Here is a 21552-nt window from a genome sequence, read left to right on the forward strand (position 1 = left end):
ATAACTTTTTACTGGAGACAGAACCTCGAGCCATCGGGGCTTGCACCTTACTTTTTCACGTTGAGCATTGGAAATCATGCTTGCAAAATGCGAAAATATCCGGCATGCTGTGAAGTCTCTTATTACCGGTTTCTGGATAACTTTTAGCGTCTGTTCCGTAGGTGTTAATGGCCAGGAGGGTAAGAAAAACAACATTTTATTGACGCCTTTGATAAGATAAAGAATGAGACACGAGAGCTTATTTTAAACACCTTGCTAGCTTACTGCTACTACGACGACCCATTTTCTCGAGCAGCTAAAAACGGATCGATTCCCAGTTTATTCGTGTCTGTTTTTGTATGTAGTAACATGGTTTTAATGCACTGATAGTGCGACGAGGACCAGTGAGCAACAGGCGTTAAAACATCCTTTGCATCCTGCTTAAGCTAACGTTAGTCAGTTACCGTCCGAGCGTCCTCCTCTCGTTTGCTACATTTCAATAACAGTAACTATTAACTGATTTTCACCATTACTTGTACCTGTACTGTGTAAAGCACATGTCCTAACAATTTTGACTGTTGTACTGTCAATTCTACTAAACCATAAGACTCACTATTACTGTGCTTTTCGTGGTGGGGTTAATGGCAAAACTCCTGTATTTGATATTGCAGTAGGTGCAAAGGTCGAACATGCGATGTCATGGTAGCATTCTTTACATACTCTTCGCTTGTGCATGTTTACTTACTGATCCCAGCTATCAGTTTACCTTTCCCACAGGTTTTTTTTCTCTCAAAACAGCAGCCAGGTCCATGTGCAGTGTGAATCACATTGACCATACATATACACAGACAAGTAGAAAACCCACGGACTGCACCGCAGACTCTGACTGTAACACTCAGCCATGCCACAAATCTTTTTTGTTGTTTCCATCTGTCTCTGGGGCTTTGGTTTCCTCACATCGGAAGATGATTAAGTCCAGGGTCAATTACTTGTTCTGAATCACATTGTGCCTGTTGGCAAGTATGCAGCAAGCTTTGGTGGGGCCAGGGTATGGGGGAAACATTTCAACCTCAGTGTTGTAAGGTTCTGATTGACACATAAGACAGGATAAGGCAATGTAGTGACAGGTAGCACAGGTGAACATCCTGCCTGCTAGTGTGGACCTGTAAGGGCCTGCCAGGAAAGCCTCAAGTGGAAAACAATGTCGCTGGGCTGCTTTTGATTGACTGTCTGCTATCCTGCCACCCAGTTTGACTCCAGTTTTTTTAAATTCACCCTCTAAATGTTCTAAACTGAGGCAGAGCACATATCCCTCTCTGTATGAAGCTAGAAACCGACTGGCCTGGAGACAGACTGAAGGTGAAAGGGTTCAGTGAGCAGGGGAAGATTACCAGCCACCCAGAACTTCTCCAGCATTGCTGCCTCTGCGGCCTCCCACCGGAAGGTGACAGATCCACGCTCTGTTGCCCACGGGTACAATATGTCGCTGTGGCATTTCCAGGGAATCCTTTGGGGGCTTGAGGAGGGGCAATAACATCCAAAGGTTTATGGTATGAGGAGCTGTTGGGAAGTAGGGGAATGGCTGGTGTGATGCAGGATGTGTGTGACAGAGGGTGAGTGGAAGGTTATCCTCCTGTTTGCCCTCAAACACATCTCCAGAAGCCTTATATGGAAGACAAGGACAGGGATGATGTGTGGGCTCAGATGGACCCTGGTGCCTTTTTCAAGTTTTGACCATTCTTGGAACACGTCACCTCTTGACTTTTTGGTTGTAGGTTTTGAGCCTGCCGCCCCCACAGCACTTATCTCTGTGTAACCACTGTGGGAATGAACTCATGTATTTTCTCTGAACCACAGGGATGTTAGAGGATCTAAATATTTGTGTTTTCTGTTCCAGTTGACGTGTTAGTCACAGGCACCGCAGGTCAGAGGAAGTAATGAATCAACATTCAAAAAAATGTTACTCGCACGGAAAGCAATGCATAAAAGAAAAAAAAAAACCTTTTGATCCATTTTCTTGCCTTTTCTTCCAGCACCGGCATCTTTGTATATACTGAAAAAAGCACAGATTTTGTATTTAATCTCAGAGGAAGAGTATCTTTTGCAGTATATCCAGTGTACAGGTAGAACTCCTCACCAGCAGTTGGGTCATCTCACAGTTATGATCCAAAGAGTATAAACATGTCCACATGTTTCGAAGAGATTTATTACTCATCTGTCCTAAAATGGTGTTTTATGGTGGCATCTGATTTTGGAATGAAACTGTCCCTGCACGTATTCCAGTGTTGGATTTACCTTGTGAACTGTCAGCTGCCTCCCATCACAGCCTACCTGTTGTACTTGTATGATTTCAGGTAATGGCTGTGGACATACAGTGCTGGGCACAGAGTCTGGCACGCTGGCCTCTCAGAACTATCCAGGCACCTATCCCAGTAACACCTGGTGTAAGTGGAGGCTTCGAGTTCCAGAGGGGCGCAAGCTGCGACTGCTGTTTGGTGATTTTGACATTGAGAGCAGTCCAGGCTGCAGCAATGGCTCTCTTGTGATCACAGACAAGAACGGAGAACTCAGTCTGGGTAAGCTCATTCACCACTGATGCAATACAGTGTGTTTTTTTTAATGCTTATCAGGTTGAAACAGAAGTGCTCTCATGTCTCCCCTGTTGATCCTACCTGCTGACAGACTTTTTACGCTCTGTGCCATTACTGCCATTCTCCCAGCCATGATTGTGGAACACACACCGGATGCCATTCCATTGACACATTAACAGAAGAGGCAAACCCAGTCTCGCAACAGACACGTTCACATCTTCCAACCAGGTGTAAGAAGTTGAGTCTTGAGGGCATGAAAATTTGACAACACACCAGAATGAGGCCCGAGAGATTTAGGGGATAGAAATACTCTGTCAGACTGCCTATTGTGTTTATTATCGGATTCCACAAAACTTGGCTCACGATTATTAGTTTTTTATTGTGTCTGATGGGAGGTGTTCTTACATGTAGCTTTTCCCAATGACAGTCCACATGGCTCTGCTCTTTATTATACAATTGTAGGTAGTATGGGACACACGTGGCAGGAAAGCACAAGTAGAGTTAGACTGACTTAAATCATCTACATCTGTTGATATATGCTGACAAAGAGACTGGAAATATTCCTCTATCCAAGAAGTAGTTTGCTGTCTGTGCAGGCGTCCGCGCACATTTGGAAAAAACAACATGTATTAGTGTTTGTGTGCTTTTGCAAACGTTTGTGGGTGTCTGTGTTTGCAGGTCCAGTGTGTGGGAAGCTTGAGGCATCACAGAAGAATGTGACACTAAAAAGCAATGAAGTGACAGTAAGCTTCAAGTCAGGCCCACACCGCTCTGGACGAGGCTTTCTGCTGTCCTATGCCACAGACCAGTATCCAGGTATGATATTTGTATCTGGTTGATTACTGTTTGTGAAGCGTTAACATGGTTGTAAGAAGTGAGTAAGTGTTGTCTGTGGTCACATTGCTGTTCAGTTATTACTGTTGAGTTGCTGAGCAGGAAGAGCATGGAGCTCATCTTTACAAGTGTCTGATTTTTAGCTAAACTTGAATTTCTAGAATGGGCTCGTTTATAAGTTTGCATTGGTGTAATTTTAACGGCAATGTCTGTGTGGATGTTTGTCCTTGTGTACGTACGTGCACACGTGTTGATGTGTATGTGCGGCTGTGAGTGCATGACTCATTTCTTATTGACATTCAGCCTCCATCGTTATCTTTGCTCTGGCGCGTTTGCTCAGAAAACAGGAGTCTTCTCTCAGGCTGAATAGAGTGAGGCCTCAGGCTTCAGTCTGCCATTTGGAGTGGCGGGATTTCTTTCTCACTCCCCCTCCTCTTCATCAGCCTGTTAACCACTGCAGGCCCACTACCATCCCGTGTTTGTAGCAATCCCAGAGGCTGTTGATTTACCAAGACCACATATTTGAACTCTCTCTACCAATGCAAGAAGAGATTGTAACATGTGTACACTTATTTAGGGGTGGAAATTTTATGTTTCTGGATCACACAGATTCAGCTACAAAATGATACGTGGGTCAGCGTTCTCTCTGTGTATCATTTTAATAACCGTGTGGACTTGTTTAGTCTGAATGCTGGTCTATACTTAGTGATAGTTTCCTTTTCTCTGGATGAAGTCATACATACTACGCAGTATGTATCACAGTTTCCTGTTTTTTACTGAGTTGTTTATGAAATCCGGCAGTGTCTGCAGCTAAGCCCATGTTCAGACATACAGACCACTGTCTGTTAGCTGTGATTACACGAGGACCATTCGCTGTACCCGTGAACTGTGACAGAGTCACAGCAACAAAGGGCTTAGTCACATCAACAGTGATGACCGCTCATCCCCTAATATAGCACACTTAGGACATGTCTCACACAGAATCTGTTTGTGTGTGGCTGAGAGAATGGCAGGAGGTATTATGTAAGCCTGAGATACTGGGTCCCACACCGTACTATTCAAGTCCACCAATGCATACCATTCAAGAAAGTTTGAATTCATTCTCTGGAGTGTATTTTTTAATATATTTCTGTCTGTTTTGCTGTGTCAGATCTCATTTCTTGTTTACAACGAGGATCTCATTTTAGCTCACAGCAGTTGAGGTGAGTGGCTGACCTCAGCATTTCCCATAATATAATCTGTTTCAGTACAGCAGTGAGTGTTCCTCAGACGCTATTCTGCTCTTTCTCAGTGTTTACTGTCCTGCTGGATGTCAGAACGTCACAGGGGATGTTTGGGGAAACTCTGAACACGGTTACAGAGATGTAAGTAAACCAAGCTGTGTTAGACTTTTATGGACTCATGAGTGTAAGGTATGGATTGAATTCACATCTGAAAGTGCTCCATATGTCCCTTCTGCTACAGACCTCAGTCCTGTGCAAATCTGCAGTCCATGCTGGAGCTGCGTCGAATAGTTTGGGAGGTCATGTCACTGTGAATCGTGGGAGAAGTCTTACACTCTATGAATCCACCTTTGCCAACGGGATCCTCTCAAAAACGTGTGTCTGATGTTATTGTCCTCAAAGATTCAATGTAAACATAGTGTTGTTGAGATGGAAATGAGGTAATATTAGATTTTATGATAACAAGTAGATGATGCACTGACCTTCTAACTGTCCTCTTTTGACAGGGGATCATTATCAGAAAAGAAGCTGCTCTTCAGCAAAGGTATGCAGGGTATGACATTTATCACTATGCATTGTTAAAATCTTTATCTTTAAAAGGGCACACTGAATGTTTTTGCACATTTTAACTGATTTACAACACATCATTTACATTCCTGCTTTCCATTTCTCAATGTGTCTTTAATGTCAAATGGTTGGCAGTAAAGTATACATGTTGTGCTGTATGTAAAAAAAAAAAAAAACACTCGTTACGTAATGAACCACTTTCATTGGTCCATCCTTTTGTCTCGTCCCTGAACAGAATGCAACAACATCCTGAATGTTTCTGGTTTAAATGCCTCATCTTTCTGGGATAAAAACAGTCAAGAACACGCAAAGTTCTGGTCCTCCAGAAACATGGATTCCAGCCACGAGTTCCTACCCTGGGCAGCAGGCGGCAATGATCCTAACCCGTGGGTGGAGCTGGAGCTGAGAGATAGAAGCACTATCACAGGTAAAAATGTTCAAATTACAATTTTCGGTGTAAAATATGTTAATTTAACAATACATATGAACTTGAATTAAGTTGTTCAAAGGATAATGAAGATGATATTCTGGATTTTTCTTGTAATCCCATAAAACGACCAAAACCAACAATGAATTTAACTAAGAAGTGTTGTTTGTGTGTCCAAAGCTTTATATACGGTTATTCCGCTGTGCCATTGACCTCCATTGTTGTCCAAAAACAATTAAAAAAGCATCAGTGAGCCACACTATTGCTCAGGTTTACATGTTCTTTCATTAAGATGAACATACTCGCGAGTACGACAAATGCATATTAATCCACCGCTGAAAATAGTCCCCAACAAATGCACTTTTTGAATAATGTTTGCTACAAATCACTTTGTAAAAGATTGAGCCTTTTTGAAAATTGACACTATATATTTGTGACCTGTTTTCAAAGATTTATTTCTTCAATAGGAGCCAATAGGTTTGAGGCATAGACAGGATAGGAAGTCAAGTATTGATAGGTGCAAGTGCTCTGTTTTTTTAATGTAGTTTTTTGTTTTTTCCAGGGATAATAACAACGGGATCAAATGAGCTCTACATAGAATCCTACATTCTTTTTTTCAGCAAGGACAGAAAGAATTGGAAGCTTTACAAAGGTGCTCTCACCAAAGAAAAAAAGGTATGAATTGTACTGGACTCCTACTACTGATGTTCATTTGATGGCCAACAGAGCTGACGTGGCAACTGAGTTTACACTGCAGGCTCCCCAGTGGTCTCTGTGAATACGTAACTTGGTTGTTATGGTTGTAGGTGTTTCAGGCCTATACCGATGGCCACCTCCAGGTTCTCAACAGCTTTTTCCCCCCTGTGGTGGCTCGGTTTGTCCGGCTACAGCCACTGAGCTGGCATGGCCGACCCTCTGTTCAGGTCCAAGTCCTGGGCTGTCCTGCTGCAAAGTTCACATCAAAGTCACGCTCAGCCGCGGGTGGGTATGCTCACTACTTATCAGGAATAAACTTGATCTGTTGACAGTGTGGATTAATGTCTTTTCTCTTGATATGATGATACTCCCACAGAAACTCCGTCCGTCAAAGTTAGCACACGTACCACACGCCCCAGCCCCACTCCCACCCCCACAGAGGTCCCAGTGTCAGTGGAAAAAAGACTGAGTATGTATTTGTATCATCCTGTACTTCAAAATGTGCACAGTGAGAATTAATGCTGGACTGCTGTTTGACAGATACTTGTCAAACTAGGACAATCAATGTGCTGTATCCTCTCACATTCATCGTTGTGCACCTTGTGCAATAAAGTGCATTTCCCCCTCACACCTGTAAAAGTGTTTACTGACTCTGACACTTGCTGTCCGGTAGGTCCCAGTCAGCCAGTAATAGTGGCAGTGGGAGTGGTCCTGGCACTGTTAATGTGTGGCAGCTGTTTGTTGGCTGGAGTCTGGTGGAAGCGAAGGTATTGTATTTTGATACTCTTGAGCTTTTCAGATTTTATTTATTTTCTGAGTAGAATTTCCACATAATACTTGAACTACTGTCATTGTTTATTTAAAGCGATTATTTTATTCACGCCTAAATACTTTTGGGGACGGCCAAAGATGATGATGATAATAATAATAAACAGCAGCAGAGGACGAAGAGACTTTAAAGGGTTATAACATGACAAAGAATTGGTAATGCATGTCATTCTCCAACCGTTCAGAGGCCTGTAAACTGGAAATAGAACTTAAACTTAAATAAATCCTAAAGACACTGAAGTTTAAATAAGTTTTTTGGCAGGTTGTCGGGATAGGAGGAGTCATACATTTGCAATATTTCATAAAAGATACTGAGGTTGACGATAATTCAGGTCGCAACTGATGATCATTTTCATTATTGATTTACCTGTTATTTTTTCCATTAGTCAAGTTTTTTGGCATTTTTTAATTAAACAGCTGAAACCATTAATCCATTATTCAAATAGATACCCAATATTTTTCTGTCAACAGATTAATCAGCTAATCGCTGTAATGGTAATGCTCCAGTAGTTACTGCACACTTCACAAACCACTGTCTAGTACATAGAATACTTTAATATTTCATGTCCATCTCCTTGTCCATACAGGAAAAAAGATGATTCACAAATGAAGTACTCCTTACCCACAAGTAAGTCAAGTGCTCTTTGACTGTTATCCAGTATTTTTCAACCTCCTGTTTAAAAGCCTCTGATGATGTGTGTTTGTGTGTCAAGTAGGCTGCCAGAGTTTCCAGGCAAAGAGTCTCTCCTGCCCACAGTCAGAGCTCATCTCCTACCCTCTGGAGCGAAATGTCCATGATGCTCTACCTAGCCCCCCTCTTAACGGTGAGAATTCATAGAAATATCTTCTGACTTTTTTAACAGAACACTGCTGTCTGTCAGTTTTAGTGCTGTTATCAGCTGCTGCCTTTTTGCTCGCCCATTCAGGGTTTACTGGTGATCTCAAGTTTTTGAGCTGTGCTGTCCCTCCTCCATGTTTCCTGCTCTGACAGTCTCTGGCTCCAGTGGTCAGTTTGAGGAGCTCATGCCAGGCCTGACAGGCAAACAGCTCTCTCCATGGGCCGTCCATTCTTTGGCCTGGCTCAGCCCATCACCCAGTCGCAGTATAAACATTCCTTTCTTTGGTCCACGGAGCCTCTCTGAAAGAGACCCTTTAATTGGAGCTCGATAAAGGGCGCTCAGCCTACCCCCACCACCACCGGCAGTCCCCCTCTCAGCCTCGTCCATCCCCTCCCCCAGCGAGGGGGCCCTTCACTGAGAGGTCCACTGATAAACAGGACAGAGGGTCAAAGCTAAGACAATCAAAACCCTCACTAAAGCCTGTCTAATTAAAATAGCTCTGGCTCTGAGGCTCCCTGCACTCTTGAGGAAGGTCTAGACCTCCCACACCACAGCCTCTTCTGCAGGGGCAAGGAGTGGGGTCTGGTTGGATCTGAGTGCAACACTGTCAGCCCCCGTCCCCATGATTAGAGGAGACATTGTTGGTGGCCAAGCAGCTCATGCAGGGGCTCAACACTGGCCTGGTATGAGACCGCTATTGAGTAGAAAATAAGCATTTCCCAGAAACTGAAGTGTAAGATGCAAATAAGCAGTTGATCCTAAAAGAGTTTTTCCCATGAGTGAAAGGATGCTGCTATGAGGTGCAGTTGATGTTTTCATACCCATTTAATGGCATTTTTTTCATGACAGCAATTGAGTATTAGTGAGGATCAACTCTTTTTTTAAAGTTCATAAGATGCAACATATTTTGCTCATCATATTGACTGGTCCTGATGCTAATGTGCATTGAACCAAAGTAAATTCTTGTACGTGAAAAGCTACTTGGCAACAAAACCTGATTCAATTCAGATTTTGTTAGTTTTAACGTCTTGAAAACATAGAACTTTAATGGGTTAAACTTTTCTGAAATGCCTGTGAAAACTCCAAGAGAAAAGTGAAATGACTTAAATTTGAAGATTGATACCACTCTTATAGCTGGCTGCTCTATATAAGGCTGCAGCCAATAGCTTAGCTTAGCACAAAGACTGGGGGAACAGCTAGCCCAGAGTAACAAAATCTGTCTACAAGCCCCTCCAAAGCTCTCCAATTAACTCACTATTTCTTGTTTGTTCAAGCCATACAAAAACTGAAGTGTGAAAACGACTGTTTGCCACTTAACGAGGGGTCATGTGCTGCACTGTTTCTTGGCTGGGACCAGTATGCTTCCTGGAGTCTCCGCTGGTAGCCTAGCAACTGCTCAGAGTTGACAGTACCTACAGAAATTAAGCTGATACCCATGGTAATGAAGAAATAGAACCTCATACTGGTTTTGACTCTTTCTTTTTTTTTGTTTCCCAGACTATGCTGAGCCTGGTATTGGAGCTATTGGTCAGAAGGTTGGGTCAACATTTAGACCCTCCTCAGATGAGGGCTACACCACCCCTTTCACCTTCAACCATTATGACATTCCTGGCAACCTGCCAGAGTACGCTGAACCTCTTCCCCCAGAGCCTGAGTATGCCACCCCGTTCAGTGAGCAGCCTTCTGAGTCACACGGACCTCCTATACCAGCACCTACCGCTGGTACCAGCACAACATCCAGCCACGCTCAGTATGACTGCCCCTCACACAGGATGCTATCCAATGGCTACTGCACTCCTGCTCTACATGCCAGTGGCCCACGGCCTGCCAGTGTGGTCTACGCTGAGCCCAAGTCATGTGACTCTTTACTACAGAAGCACACATATGAGGAGCCATTGTGAGCACAGCAAGCTCAGACACGGAGAAGAAAAAGGACTCTCCTGAGCTGAAATGTGTGTTGGGACCTGAGATCCACTTGGGTTGAACTCAAGTGCACAGTAAGCTAGACAGTGCTGTCCAGACTGTACTAATGCTGACAGCTGAACGTCCAGTGAGTGATGCACCTAAAGTCACTTTGGACCACTATGCATATATATGAGGATACACCACTCAGAGTACACAATGATCTGAGAGCCATATGGATGCAAGTATTTCCTTCTGGGAAGTATGTCGTTGTACAGTGGAAATATCCTGTGATGCACAATGAAAATGCAGGTTCTGTCGTGTCTCAGAGATACTGTTTATTGATGAAATGTTTAATCACAAGCTGCACTTTCAGAAAACACATACAGCAATGTATGTCTATTTAACAGGTTAATGCAAAAAGCAAAGTGGGTTGAATGTTACTTGTCCTGACAAAACATTGTATTCACAATGTGTAATTTCAACATTTCAGAAGCACTATAAACGGTACACTGTAACAAAGATTGTTGCTATGATTATGAGTAACCACTAGGTGGCTCTCTTGAGCTTTAAACATCTAACAAAAATGTACAGTAATAATTTGTCTGCTGGTTCTCTTTCCTCACAGAATTGTCCATTTCTAACACACATAGTAATGTAACAAACATTGGTTTTAAACATATGCTTGGATTACAGCAAAACACAGAAAGGCACAACAGGTAAGGGGATGTCGTGAATACGGTGGAGGACCCTGTGGTGTCCTTGCTGAAAGGAACCTGTGTGGGTTTGCTGTTACTTGCTGTGTAACAATTTTCCCACAAGGAAGAAACACTTCAGTAAAATTAACTCTTACTTACTGAAAAGTCAATTAGATTATCTTATTTTTTTTTTGTATGGGAGATATAGGTCTTAAGTTATTTCATCTGTTTAATTTAAATAAACTGATGTAACATTGCTGCTGTTCACACTGATCATATTAGAGGAAAAATACAAAAGAATAAATAGAAAGCTGTACTTTTTCCTGTTACAGGGATCAGGTGGTAGTGGTAATCCTTCATAATATCTGAAAATTACTAAAAGACCCTCAAACGCGGTTTTCCTGGAATACTTTTGTGGTGTCACGTTTAGTGATGAATTCGCTATCCTCCTCCTCTGTTGAATAAGGCACAATAAAACAAGTGTATTCAGAGAAACACTTCAGGAGTTGGCCTGGTGTGTGATTGCAGTAGGGAGGTTTTTAAGGTTATTTTACCTGTCGCAGCAACGAATCTGCAGGCAAGTAACTACGATACATCACCAATAGAAAAATGTCAACCAATCAGAACTTCTATCAAATCAGAAATGAAAAAAGCCCGTTATGAAAACAGGCACGATTGATTTTTCTCAATATAAGATACAGAATCTTTCCTTGAAATCCTTTGAGGTTTTACAAATTTGTAATTGAAAAGCTTAATTTAAGTCTATATAATAGCTCAAAAACAGGTGCTGTAATATCAAAGACTTTTCAAATTGAAAAGAGTAAAAATACTTGACAACAAAATGTATTTCACACAAATCATTTCAACACTTAAAATGTTTTTTTTATACTCGATTTGCTCTGTTGTTTCAATGTTTATGTTCAGCCTGTGTACCAGCACCAGTCATTCACTCTCCAGTGTTATCATGGACCCTCTGGTTTGTGCTTAACTCTTTGCTCTGCCCCTCCTCTTCCTCCTCCCTGCCCTCAGAAGAAGAGTAGTGCATCAGGGTCTGGTGTCTGTTCCTGGACGGGGCATCCTTAAAACGCAGGCCGCAGTCTTCGCATGCATACAGAAGCCCCTCTCTGCTACTGCCCGGGTTTGCACCTTCTAACTGAGACTTGCTCCCATTACCGGCAAGCACAGCTGAGCTGGGATGAGCAGTGTTCGACATGGGAGAATCTCTGGAGTTTAAAGCAGTGTGTGAGTTGCTGTCTGGGCTGCTAGGTGGATTTAGCACAACGCCGGCTGCAGGAAAAGTCCTGGGACGGCCAGATGAAAAACCACGGCCTGCTGGTCCCCGAGATGCGCCCCCAGCTCCAGCTTCTCCAGCATGTTCGGGGGCTAGTCCATGGACTGTGCGGTAGTGGAAGCGGATCCCGGAGCGGTTGGAGAAGCCTTTCCCACAGAGGCTGCAGATAAAGGGCCTCTCTCCTGTGTGGATGCGGGTATGGATCTTAAGCGCTCCTGACTGGGTAAAACATTTCCCACACTGGCTACAGCGGTAGGGCTTCTCCCCTGTGTGGGTCCTCTGATGGGCTCGGACGCCTGCCAGGTGGGGAAACCCCCTGCCGCAAAATCCACAGGAATACGGCCGTTCGCCTGTGTGGATGCGCCTGTGGATCTTCAGGGCCCCTGACTGGCTAAAGCTCTTCCCACAGTCAGAGCAGGAGTAGGGCCGAGCACCGGTGTGCACATTGAGGTGGATGCGGAGGTTGCTGTGTGAGTTGAAGGCCCTGCCGCACTCTGTGCAGAGGAAGCCAGATGGTTTGTGAGCATGCTCAGAGCGCTGGTGCTGCAGCAACTGGGACGGTCTGGAAAAAGAGGCAGAGCAGTGCATACAGGGATGCAGCGACATGTTTATAGGCGCCCTGCCTCCTTCCTCTTGTTGCTGAGTGTGTGTGTGTTTGTGCTGGTGGTGGCACTCCTGAGTACAGGTAGTTAGGGAGTGCTGGCAAGACAAGCAGGGGAATGGGCCAGAGAGCTGCGGAGCACGAGTGCGGGCGAGCTGAGGACAGGGTAAACAAGAGGTCAGAGGACAGTGGTGGTGATGAAAATGATGATGGGCGTGGGTGTGAGAAAAAGGGGAGTCTACTTCTTCCTGGTGGCTCAGTATCTGGGTGCAGGTCTGGAGGCTGCGATGGCAACACAAGCAAGGAAACATGGAGAGGTGGGACATGGAGCCTGAGGACGCCCTGGGGGGAGGAGCGTCTGAGTTCTGGTCTGGGCTCTGAGTCCTTCTGTCTGCCCCTTCCCTCTGCGAACGGCTGGGCATCCTGGTCTCGAGGTCAGATGTGGTGGCGGTGCTGTTCGGTTCAGCGTCCGGTACGTGGTGTCGTGCTGCATCCGAGCGTGGCAGCAAGGACAAAGACTGTCTCGGTTTTAAAATCTCAAAGGAAGATGGAGACGTGGAGTAAGGGCAGCCGGGGCAGGTGCAGGCATAATGCACATCTAGGCATACAAGAAACATGAATTGCATGAATACGGGGGAACATTTTCAGGAAAGGGACTAGAACAACCCTGATTTTGAGCTCTAACCTTCTCTCCTCGCCTCTCCCTTCCTCTGTGATGCCCCGGGCTGGATCTCCCGGCCTGGCTCTGCCTCTGACTTGTCCTGGGCAGGTCCAGGTTGTGGTAGAGGTTCGAGTGAAGCACCTTTGAAACCCAGAGCATCCCCAGCAGCGGCAGCAGCAGCAGCAGCAGCCGCCACGCCCCATGCCGCGTTCAGAACATCTGGCTGATCTTTCGAGGTGCTTCCTGATGTGATGAAGTCGCCGATGAACTGGTGCATCTCCATCCAGGAGCACTGAGCATGCTGCAAGAAGTACAAGGCATAGTCGGAGGGTATGAGTGCCGAAGTCAAAACGCAAAATCGCCTCGTTTGAACTACTGAAAGCCACCTGGTTCCTCTCAAAATCGACTGATTTAAATAACGGGCTCATCTGACGTTACTTACAATGTCGCTATACTTGTCTTTGTCCATGAATTTTAACAGACGCTGCTGCCGTCGCCGGATCTCAGCTTAGCTTTAATTTATATCAACGAGTCCAATATGGCAGACACACACAATACAGCGAGGCAGCAGAAATATAATTATCATTACACATGTTTTTTATTGGGTGGCTACATGTCCACTGTAGCCTAAAACATCCCGTCAGCTAGCAGACATTGTATTTCCGGGTTCTCTGATCATGTGACAGGAGTTGTTGTATTTTTTTTTTTTTTCGCCCTTTCGTTTCACACAAAAAACATAATATTCACGTGAAAATGTTTTTTTTAATATGTAAACGGAATATTAAAAGATTTAATATGAAATGGAATAAAAATAGATTGTAAATGATAAAGTATATTAGGTGTTAGATACGTTTCTGAAGCAGTTTGTGTTAACAGCACAAGACATAGACAAGTTTGAATTCCTTAAAGAAAACAGCAAAGGGTTTTTAGATCCAGAAAATCACATCAGCATGTTGTGCTAATAATGAGAAATCGTTACAATCACTATGAAAAGTAAATGCAGGAAGGGCAAAAGTTTGTTGTGTGAGGAAAAATCCAAAACAAGCAGGAAAGTGTTTCACACAGTGAGGATGAACTCTTTTATTCTTTGACTCATTTCTCAGTTTGAAACATTTCAAGAACTGAATCTTAAAATTAAGGAAGTGATGTAGCCTAATCATCAAAGTTGGTTCATTATCACGAGACCCACTCTGCTCCAAGCTGCTAAATATGATGGAACATCTCAGTGAAAGCACGATGTTAGACAAGTTTTTATTGTCTAGTCGAGCTGTAAGGATTAGTCAATTAATTAAGCAGTTGATTTTTAAAAAATCTGCTAATTGATTTATCATTTTAATCATTTTTCAAGCAAAAATGTCTAACGTTTGCTGTTTTGAGCATCTTAAATGTAAGGATTTGTTGCTTTTCTTTGTCTTTGTGGCAGCAAATGGAGAGTCTTTGGGTTTTACACTGTTGGTTTGACAAAAGATGGAATTTGAAGATGTCACAATGGGCTCTAGCAAAATGTGTCTGTGTGAAATGTTTAATTTCATAGACTAAATGTGATTGATTAATCAACAAAGAAAATAATCGTTAGCTACAACCCCATTGTGTCATCTAAAATATCTCTATCTAGCTTAAAAAAGACAACATTTAACCTCCCAGCTCAATATATTGATCTAGTTTTCAGTTAATACCTGAATCTGTGGATTTATGACTACGTTTTCCTGAGAACTGCATCCCAACACATGCATGGTGCATTGTAGTGCTTTTTAAATGGTCACTGTCTACAGAGAAGGCCTGAGCAGTGAGGTCTTTCACACATGCCAATCAATTACAAATAAAAAAAAAATGACATCAACAGATTAACTGATCTTGTACCAAGAACAAATATTTATTGGTCTTTAGAAAAATGTCAAAAGATACCTGCAGACTGTGAAGACTCAGCAAATGTAAATCACATGGTGACAGAAAGTCAAATTATTAATCAGTACCATTATGCAACTGCATTACATTGAAATCCAAAATATTCAACATAGTACAAAAGGTCAAGTCCTGAAACACAAAATGCACATATTTTAATTTCTCCCTCAATACTACGAAATCCAGTGTTTTATTCTACTTAATACATATGAACACATCTAAAAATTCCATTTCCCCACGCAAAAACAGGTGCATAAATGTAGAAATCTGGAATAGGTTTTAATGATGCAAGGAATCCTGCACAGTATTGCATAGGCTTTATGACCATTACAGTACCACTTTGCTCCAGTGGCCTAAGCCACAAACTTGAATCAATACGCAAAAATAACAAATGTCATAAGAAGCAAGAGCTTGGAACGTCTGGCTCGCCAGATGTTTCTAGCGGAACAAACATATAATTATGAAATTATAATAGAAATCACTGTTTATGCTGTCAGATAAATGCTCTGTAAATATGTAGGATCCCAAATTATGAATCATTTTTCATGATGTGAGCATGACAGGCCAAGTTAAGTCAATCAATGAAAGGAAGATGGCATCTTAAAACCACTTTGCATCTCAATACAACAGCTGTTTGCATCTGGCCCATCATTAAGTTACAGGTTTGGTCCTCCAAGGGAGTGAGTTTGGGCACCCCTGCTCGAAAACAAAGGTCACACAGTCAACAGCTAGAAAGACACATTTCCTCTAGAGTCCCTTCAGGATGGTGGAAAAAGTAGAAAAATTGCTTTGCCTAAAATTATGGGTATGATGGTAGATATGCTGATTAGACAGAAATATTACACACAATATTGAATAGTATATCATTCTGGCTGTGGAATAACATATTTGGTTTGCAGGTACAGCAACACTGAAGGTGTGTACTTTGCAGGATTTAGACACACCCTTCGGTTGGGAATGTGACCACAGATGGAATATTGTCTTTTTTTATTTTGCCCTCATTGAAAATGTTACATTAATTTCCTTATATCAGCATTCAAATGTCAGCCTCCATCTTTCTCCATCAGCTAGCAAGAGTTGGATGAATCCATATCAAGAGCAGGCGAGTGAGGCTCGTTCTTGATGTCTATCGTTAGTCCAGAGGATGCAGTAGGGGAGAGATCCATGGGATCCATTTTACACCTCTTCACTTCAGTATGTGTATCTGTCTCTCCTGGGTTTGGTTGAACAATCGCTTTGCTGTGGCTGTTTTTAAATTCTTGTCTTTCGGTGCCATCGACTTCTCCTGAGATTTCAAACTCTTTTGGCTCACTTTTGATTGGAACAAGAATATCGTGCTGAGCAGAATTAGATAAATCACGCTTCATACACAAATCCAGAGGTGTTTCACAATCTGGATCCTGTTTAATCCCAGTTACCAAATCCAGGGGGGCATTTAGTGTTCCCAGAGCAGCATTCATTCCGAGGTGTTGAGGCTGGACCTGCATAGCTGGACCAGGTAGTGTTGGAGAGACCAGAGATGGGAGGTTCAGGTCGTTGCTTTGCATTGGACTGACAGGAAGAAACAAGACAAGATTAGCACCTGCAGGTGGCTGTACGTCAAGGGTTAGCTTCCATAATCCATCTGGTGGACCAGAGCCATCAGACACACTCTCTGTCACAGGTCCTGGACTACTGCAATCATTCACTGGTGCTGAGAGCACTGAGGAGCTCTTTGAGGCCTGCCGTTTTTTGGGAGCGCTCTAAAATGAGAAACACAACAAAAATGACCCAGTCACTCAATGACTTGTCCAAAATACAAGTGTAACATGTCAGCAGGATGAAGACTGGTTTCAGCTGCAGTTAGCGTCTAACATCATGGCACACTGCCACTCAAAAAAGTGTTTTATTTCTGGTCACTCTGCTTGTCTGTCTGACCTTCATTGTGCAGAATATATGCGCAGGTTGACAGTGAAAGGCTGTTTTCTACTGAGGAGAAACAATTTAAAAATGTGTCAAATAAAGAGCAACTTCACGACCCTTGAAAATGTTTTTCCTGCTAACCTCAAGTAGTTTAACTTGTCGCCTTGCTGCAGAGATGTACAGCTGTTCTAGGACACAATGCTATCACTGTTGGCTGTGGTCACAGGTGCAGTAAAGCATGCCTCTGGCCACATCTCGCCATAGCCTTCATGGTGGGTGTGGTTGCAGGTGAAACAGATTTGAAACAAGACAGGGAAGTGAAATACCACCTGTCAGACTGGTATTAAGTGACTCTTTAAGAAAATGGCTACCAGTAGTGTATTTGTATTTAACAGGCACACAAAAGCATTGCTCCTTTAAAAGTTATACTGTACATGAACATGATGCCCCACACTCACCGCAGGCTGTGGTGTTTGTCCACAGGTCTTCAGGTGGCTGTCATAGTTCTGCTGGTGGGGAAAACCCAGTCCACAGCTCTGACAAAGGCAGGGCGACTTGCCAGCATGTCCGCCCATGTGGGACATTAACAGCAAGGCAGAGCGGAACCCCTTTCCACACTCAGCACATTTCAGCACCCGCTGGTGAGCCCCGAAATGTTTCTTCAGCTCCTCAGAAGTGTCAAATCTCTGTCCACACTCCAAACATCTGATCTCATCCCCTTTAGGCTCCTGGTTGCCCCAGCAGCCTGTGTCCTTTTTGTGCTGCTGGAAGTCGTCCTGACTGAGAAACTCTCTCAGACATGCCACGCAGTGAATGCGTTCGGGTTCACACTTGTGTTTGCGGTACAGCTTTGCCAGGCGGAAGTGGCAACGGCAGCGTATACAGGTGTAAGGCAACAAACCAAGGTGGGAGAAGCTGTGTTTCAGGAGAGCATTCTTCTTAGTAAAGATCTGTGTGCAGTCCGTGCATTTAAAATTACAATAGCACATCCTCTTCCGGTGGCGCGCGAGGGATTTTGGAGAAGAGAAATTGCGGTCACATACTTCACATATAAAATTCAGCATACATTTGTGTGACTGCACATGATGCTCGCACGCCTGCAGGGACGTAAACACACGTTTGCACAGGTCACACTCGTAAAACTCTTTCTCAAAATGAGTTCTTGACAAATGGAAATCAAGTGCTTCCTGTGACGGGAAGTCCAACAGACAGACACGGCACAGGAGACGATCCACTTTGGTCTGGGCGTGCGTGCGCAGGTGGACTCGGTAGCTGCGAATCTGGCAGAACCGCTTTCCACACTCGGCACAGCAGTATGGACGCGCTCCAGTGTGCAGATTCATGTGGTCCTGGAGCTTGAATTTGGAGGATAACTGGAGATCACAGACACTGCAGCGGTACTCGCCTGAATTACTTGGCTCTGTGAGAAAGAGAGGAAAAATAAAGGTGAAGAAGATGTACACTCAGAAGGAAGGAGAAAAACTGAAAAAGATCAGCCCCTTAATAAGAAAATGATGACATTAAGAAAGACTTACTTAAAAACATTCTGACATTAACTTACATCAAATATGCTAATAATTAGTTTCAGACTGTATAACACATTACTGCATACTTATGACAGTCGAAGTGAATGAGTCATACCATCGTTGAATCCTTCCTCATCCATGTCATCTTCTTCCTCATCATTCTCTTCATCCTCATACACCTCTGACACCTCACTGTCATCGGAGTCATCCTCGTCATCCTGCTGCACCTCTGTTGAATCCTCTTGTGCAGCACCTCCATCACCAGCATCTTTCTCTGTATTGTCATCCCTCACACACAGTGGAGAGTTTGCTGTTCCTGGTTCAGCAGTCGGACTGTTCACTGTGGGCTCTGCCGCTTCAAGAAGTGCCGTGCCTTTGCCAGCTTGCTCATGTGGAAGACTTTCTGCAGGGTTTAAGGGTTTACAACGTGGTTCTGTCTCCAATGGAGGTGATGTAGAAACCACTGTGTTGAGGGCAATGTTTGAGGTCTGCTTTGCTGCATCTGCCTGCTTACCATCGACTGACTGCTGGCCTCGGACCAGTAGCCTTTCCTTGCCTGTGGTTGGAAGTGTAGTGACAGGATTACTGGGTGAGTCCTCGGATGTGGAGCCACATGATGCTTCTCTAACAGAGGTCCCCTCTGGGTGCAGGATGTCCGGATATCCCAACTCTGTTAGCTGGACATCGATGGTGTATTCAATGGACATGACTGCTGGCTGAGGAGGCAGCAGGGGCCATGAAACACAGAGAGGAGCAGGTGTTCAATGAGCATCTGATACTGAAAACAACAGACAGTTACGAGTTAAAGTTTAAGACACCAAATGCATGTTAATTAATAATTTAGATAATAGTGTCATAGTTATCTATTTTGCCTTACCTGTGGAGTAACTACATCTGTGGCTTTTGTTCTTGGTCTTCGCTGTCTTCTTTCTTTCGTTTTTATTGAGCTTGGCGAACAACTTTTCCATGGAAATTCATTTTTGAAACACCTTCATGTTGTTCACCTCGCTCACCTGGCAGGAGGAACTGATGATGGCGAAGCGTGGCTTCAGAACAATTAGACAACAAGCTTTAACTTCGCTGTTTGCCCTTCAAGCAAAAAGGAATGAGAAGCGTAATTTGTACGGGAATAAAAAAAAAAAAAAAACAGATTCACCACCAGGACGTGAAAGTAGAGCGAACAATAAGCCGTTTAGCTAGCGACATAAAGGGGAGTTGAAACAGAGGGAAACAAATGAGGCAACACAAGCAGAGGAAACCCATGTGCGCGCTCGAGCACACCTAGTGTCCTGGAGAGGTATTACATGACAGCTAATAGGAAGCACGTTTCACCAAGTGGACGAGTTTTTCATTAAATAAACACATTTAGACAAGTACTGTATTTTCTAGGGCATTTTATGTACCAGTGAAATCTCTCTGCTGGCCTCAGATGGAGCAAAGGAACGGCTACACGGACACACAGCTCAAAGAAGGACGAAAAGGATTTGGAGTGCTTGCATTTTTCACTGTCTTGTGTTGACTTGCAGATCAGATAAAAGCAGTGATGTGCTGATTAATGATTTTGTGATGCAATTGTGAGGATGATCTATCTCGTTGAACTTTACAAAAGTACCACATTTACATGCATGCACCTGAAAATGCCACAGTGTATTCCTGCATTACTCCTTTGTACTGTGTGGTAGAGGATCACTTTCTACAGAACATTTTTATGGCACCCATGGGTGACCTTTTGAGGGAAGAGGTGTCTGTTTCTCAGGCATGATTGATGGAAAGCCTCTGACTTCCTAACGAGCCAGAAGATCAAATGGTCACCTTCTTGCCCCAGTCTCCATGTTTTCAACCATTCAAGGCAGATGACCGCCCACCCAGAGTCAGAATTTTTGGGTCTAGACCACACATGTATTTTATATTGCATCATATTGCGCTCTATTATATATTTTTAAATGAAATTATTAGTACTGTGAATATTGCGTCATTGTGGTGCAATATTTGCCAGGAGGCATGGCTGAGGATGTCATCCTGTATGATGGAAAACCCTTTTAAATGAAGCCGTCAGAGTGCCTTCAGTCTCTTACCTGCTGCCATTTCCCTTCATCTGTTCATGTGCTCAGCCAGTACTTTTCCACTCTCACTCTCCTTGCCAGCCACGCCCACCTGTCCACTCACCTGATCCTCACCTGAGCCTCCCTCCCAATCAGCCCAGTATTTAAGCTGTTCTACCACACTCACATCCACATTGTTCTTCGTGTCCATGCAAGACTCTTTAGTATTTCTGATTGTAACGATCTCTCCTTGCCAAACCTGCCTTGACCATGTCTGTTCTCCCGTTCCTTGGTAAATAAAAGCCTTCTGTCTCTGACTAAGACTTTTTGCCTGTCGCTTGGTTTACTGAACTGAACTTCAAACTGTGCGGCTGCTTATCTGTCTCTGCCGATTCGGAGAATAAAATCGCTAAAGGCTATCTCTGTCTACTGCAGGCTTAGAATAAGGGTTGCCAGATTTGCAGATTTACCATGACTGGGTAATGTCAGTGTAATTCAATTGTTTTGGTGTTCAACAACACAAAAATACTTCATGACAGCAAAAGAGCAACACTAACATTCTAAAAATACGAAAAGAAAACTGCTGATAACAGATGACGAAGTTGAACAGATGCTTTCTCTCGTGGTCATCTTGTGCGGAAACCTAATCAGTCCCTTGTCTGCAGTGTCCCTGAACTTCTGTGAGTCTCAGTCTTGCATATAAGAACTACATAGTGTACTGTGCTAGCTGGCAGCAAGCTTGTCCCTTAACAGTGATTTTGCATAACCAGCAAAGTATTCAGGAAGGTGCAACAAACGCTGACATTTAAAGAAGAGTGAAGGAGAACAAGTGGAAACACACAAGACTGGTTGTTTGACAGCCACAGAAGTTAATGAGCATGAAATAAAAATATTTGTGCAGTGATTGACAGTTTAAATGTAGGCTATTTGTAAAATGTCATCTGATTCAGTAAAAAATTATCACCAGCATGGAGGGACTTCTTATGACTTAAAATCACATTTTCATATATTTCAGGATGGTAAGAAGAGTGTTTATGTTTTAA

At 43.5% G+C, this 21552-nt stretch overlaps 3 protein-coding genes across 7 annotated transcripts; 1 reads left to right on the plus strand and 2 right to left on the minus strand.

Annotated features, from left to right (window-relative positions):
- The first annotated feature begins 10 nt into the window (after positions 1-10).
- Positions 11-11076, plus strand: LOC139334232 (discoidin, CUB and LCCL domain-containing protein 1). Of its 2 annotated transcripts, none has more exons than XM_070967000.1 (15): positions 11-179; positions 2334-2555; positions 3249-3386; positions 4555-4606; positions 4696-4768; positions 4869-5002; positions 5134-5171; positions 5430-5621; positions 6184-6296; positions 6428-6602; positions 6694-6786; positions 6991-7084; positions 7733-7773; positions 7859-7969; positions 9482-11076. In XM_070967000.1, exons 1-15 carry the CDS (start codon positions 77-79, stop codon positions 9883-9885), a joined length of 1983 nt encoding a protein of 660 aa, XP_070823101.1. In that variant the 5' UTR covers positions 11-76; the 3' UTR covers positions 9886-11076. The 2 variants fall into 2 exon arrangements, with proteins under 2 accessions (XP_070823101.1, XP_070823102.1); XM_070967001.1 differs by having other exon boundaries at positions 7862-7969.
- Positions 10207-13803, minus strand: LOC139334233 (zinc finger protein 79). The gene is made up of 3 exons (XM_070967002.1): positions 13580-13803; positions 13162-13438; positions 10207-13074 (listed from the first exon to the last, which is right to left on the minus strand). The coding sequence occupies exons 1-3, from the start codon at positions 13604-13606 to the stop codon at positions 11531-11533; spliced, it is 1848 nt and encodes a 615-aa protein (XP_070823103.1). The 5' UTR covers positions 13607-13803; the 3' UTR covers positions 10207-11530.
- Positions 13804-14987: 1184 nt separating this feature from the next.
- On the minus strand, positions 14988-19858 carry LOC139334531 (zinc finger protein 572). Of its 4 annotated transcripts, none has more exons than XM_070967480.1 (5): positions 19345-19858; positions 18982-19245; positions 18583-18816; positions 17400-18361; positions 14988-16781 (listed from the first exon to the last, which is right to left on the minus strand). In XM_070967480.1, the coding sequence occupies exons 2-5, from the start codon at positions 19172-19174 to the stop codon at positions 16107-16109; spliced, it is 2064 nt and encodes a 687-aa protein (XP_070823581.1). In that variant the 5' UTR covers positions 19175-19245; positions 19345-19858; the 3' UTR covers positions 14988-16106. The 4 variants fall into 4 exon arrangements, with proteins under 4 accessions (XP_070823581.1, XP_070823580.1, XP_070823579.1 ...); XM_070967479.1 differs by having other exon boundaries at positions 18583-18870; XM_070967478.1 differs by having other exon boundaries at positions 18583-19183.
- Between the last annotated feature and the right edge of the window lie 1694 nt (positions 19859-21552).

This window comes from Chaetodon trifascialis, chromosome 7 (assembly GCF_039877785.1).
Source record: "Chaetodon trifascialis isolate fChaTrf1 chromosome 7, fChaTrf1.hap1, whole genome shotgun sequence".
Lineage (NCBI taxonomy): Eukaryota > Metazoa > Chordata > Actinopteri > Chaetodontiformes > Chaetodontidae > Chaetodon > Chaetodon trifascialis.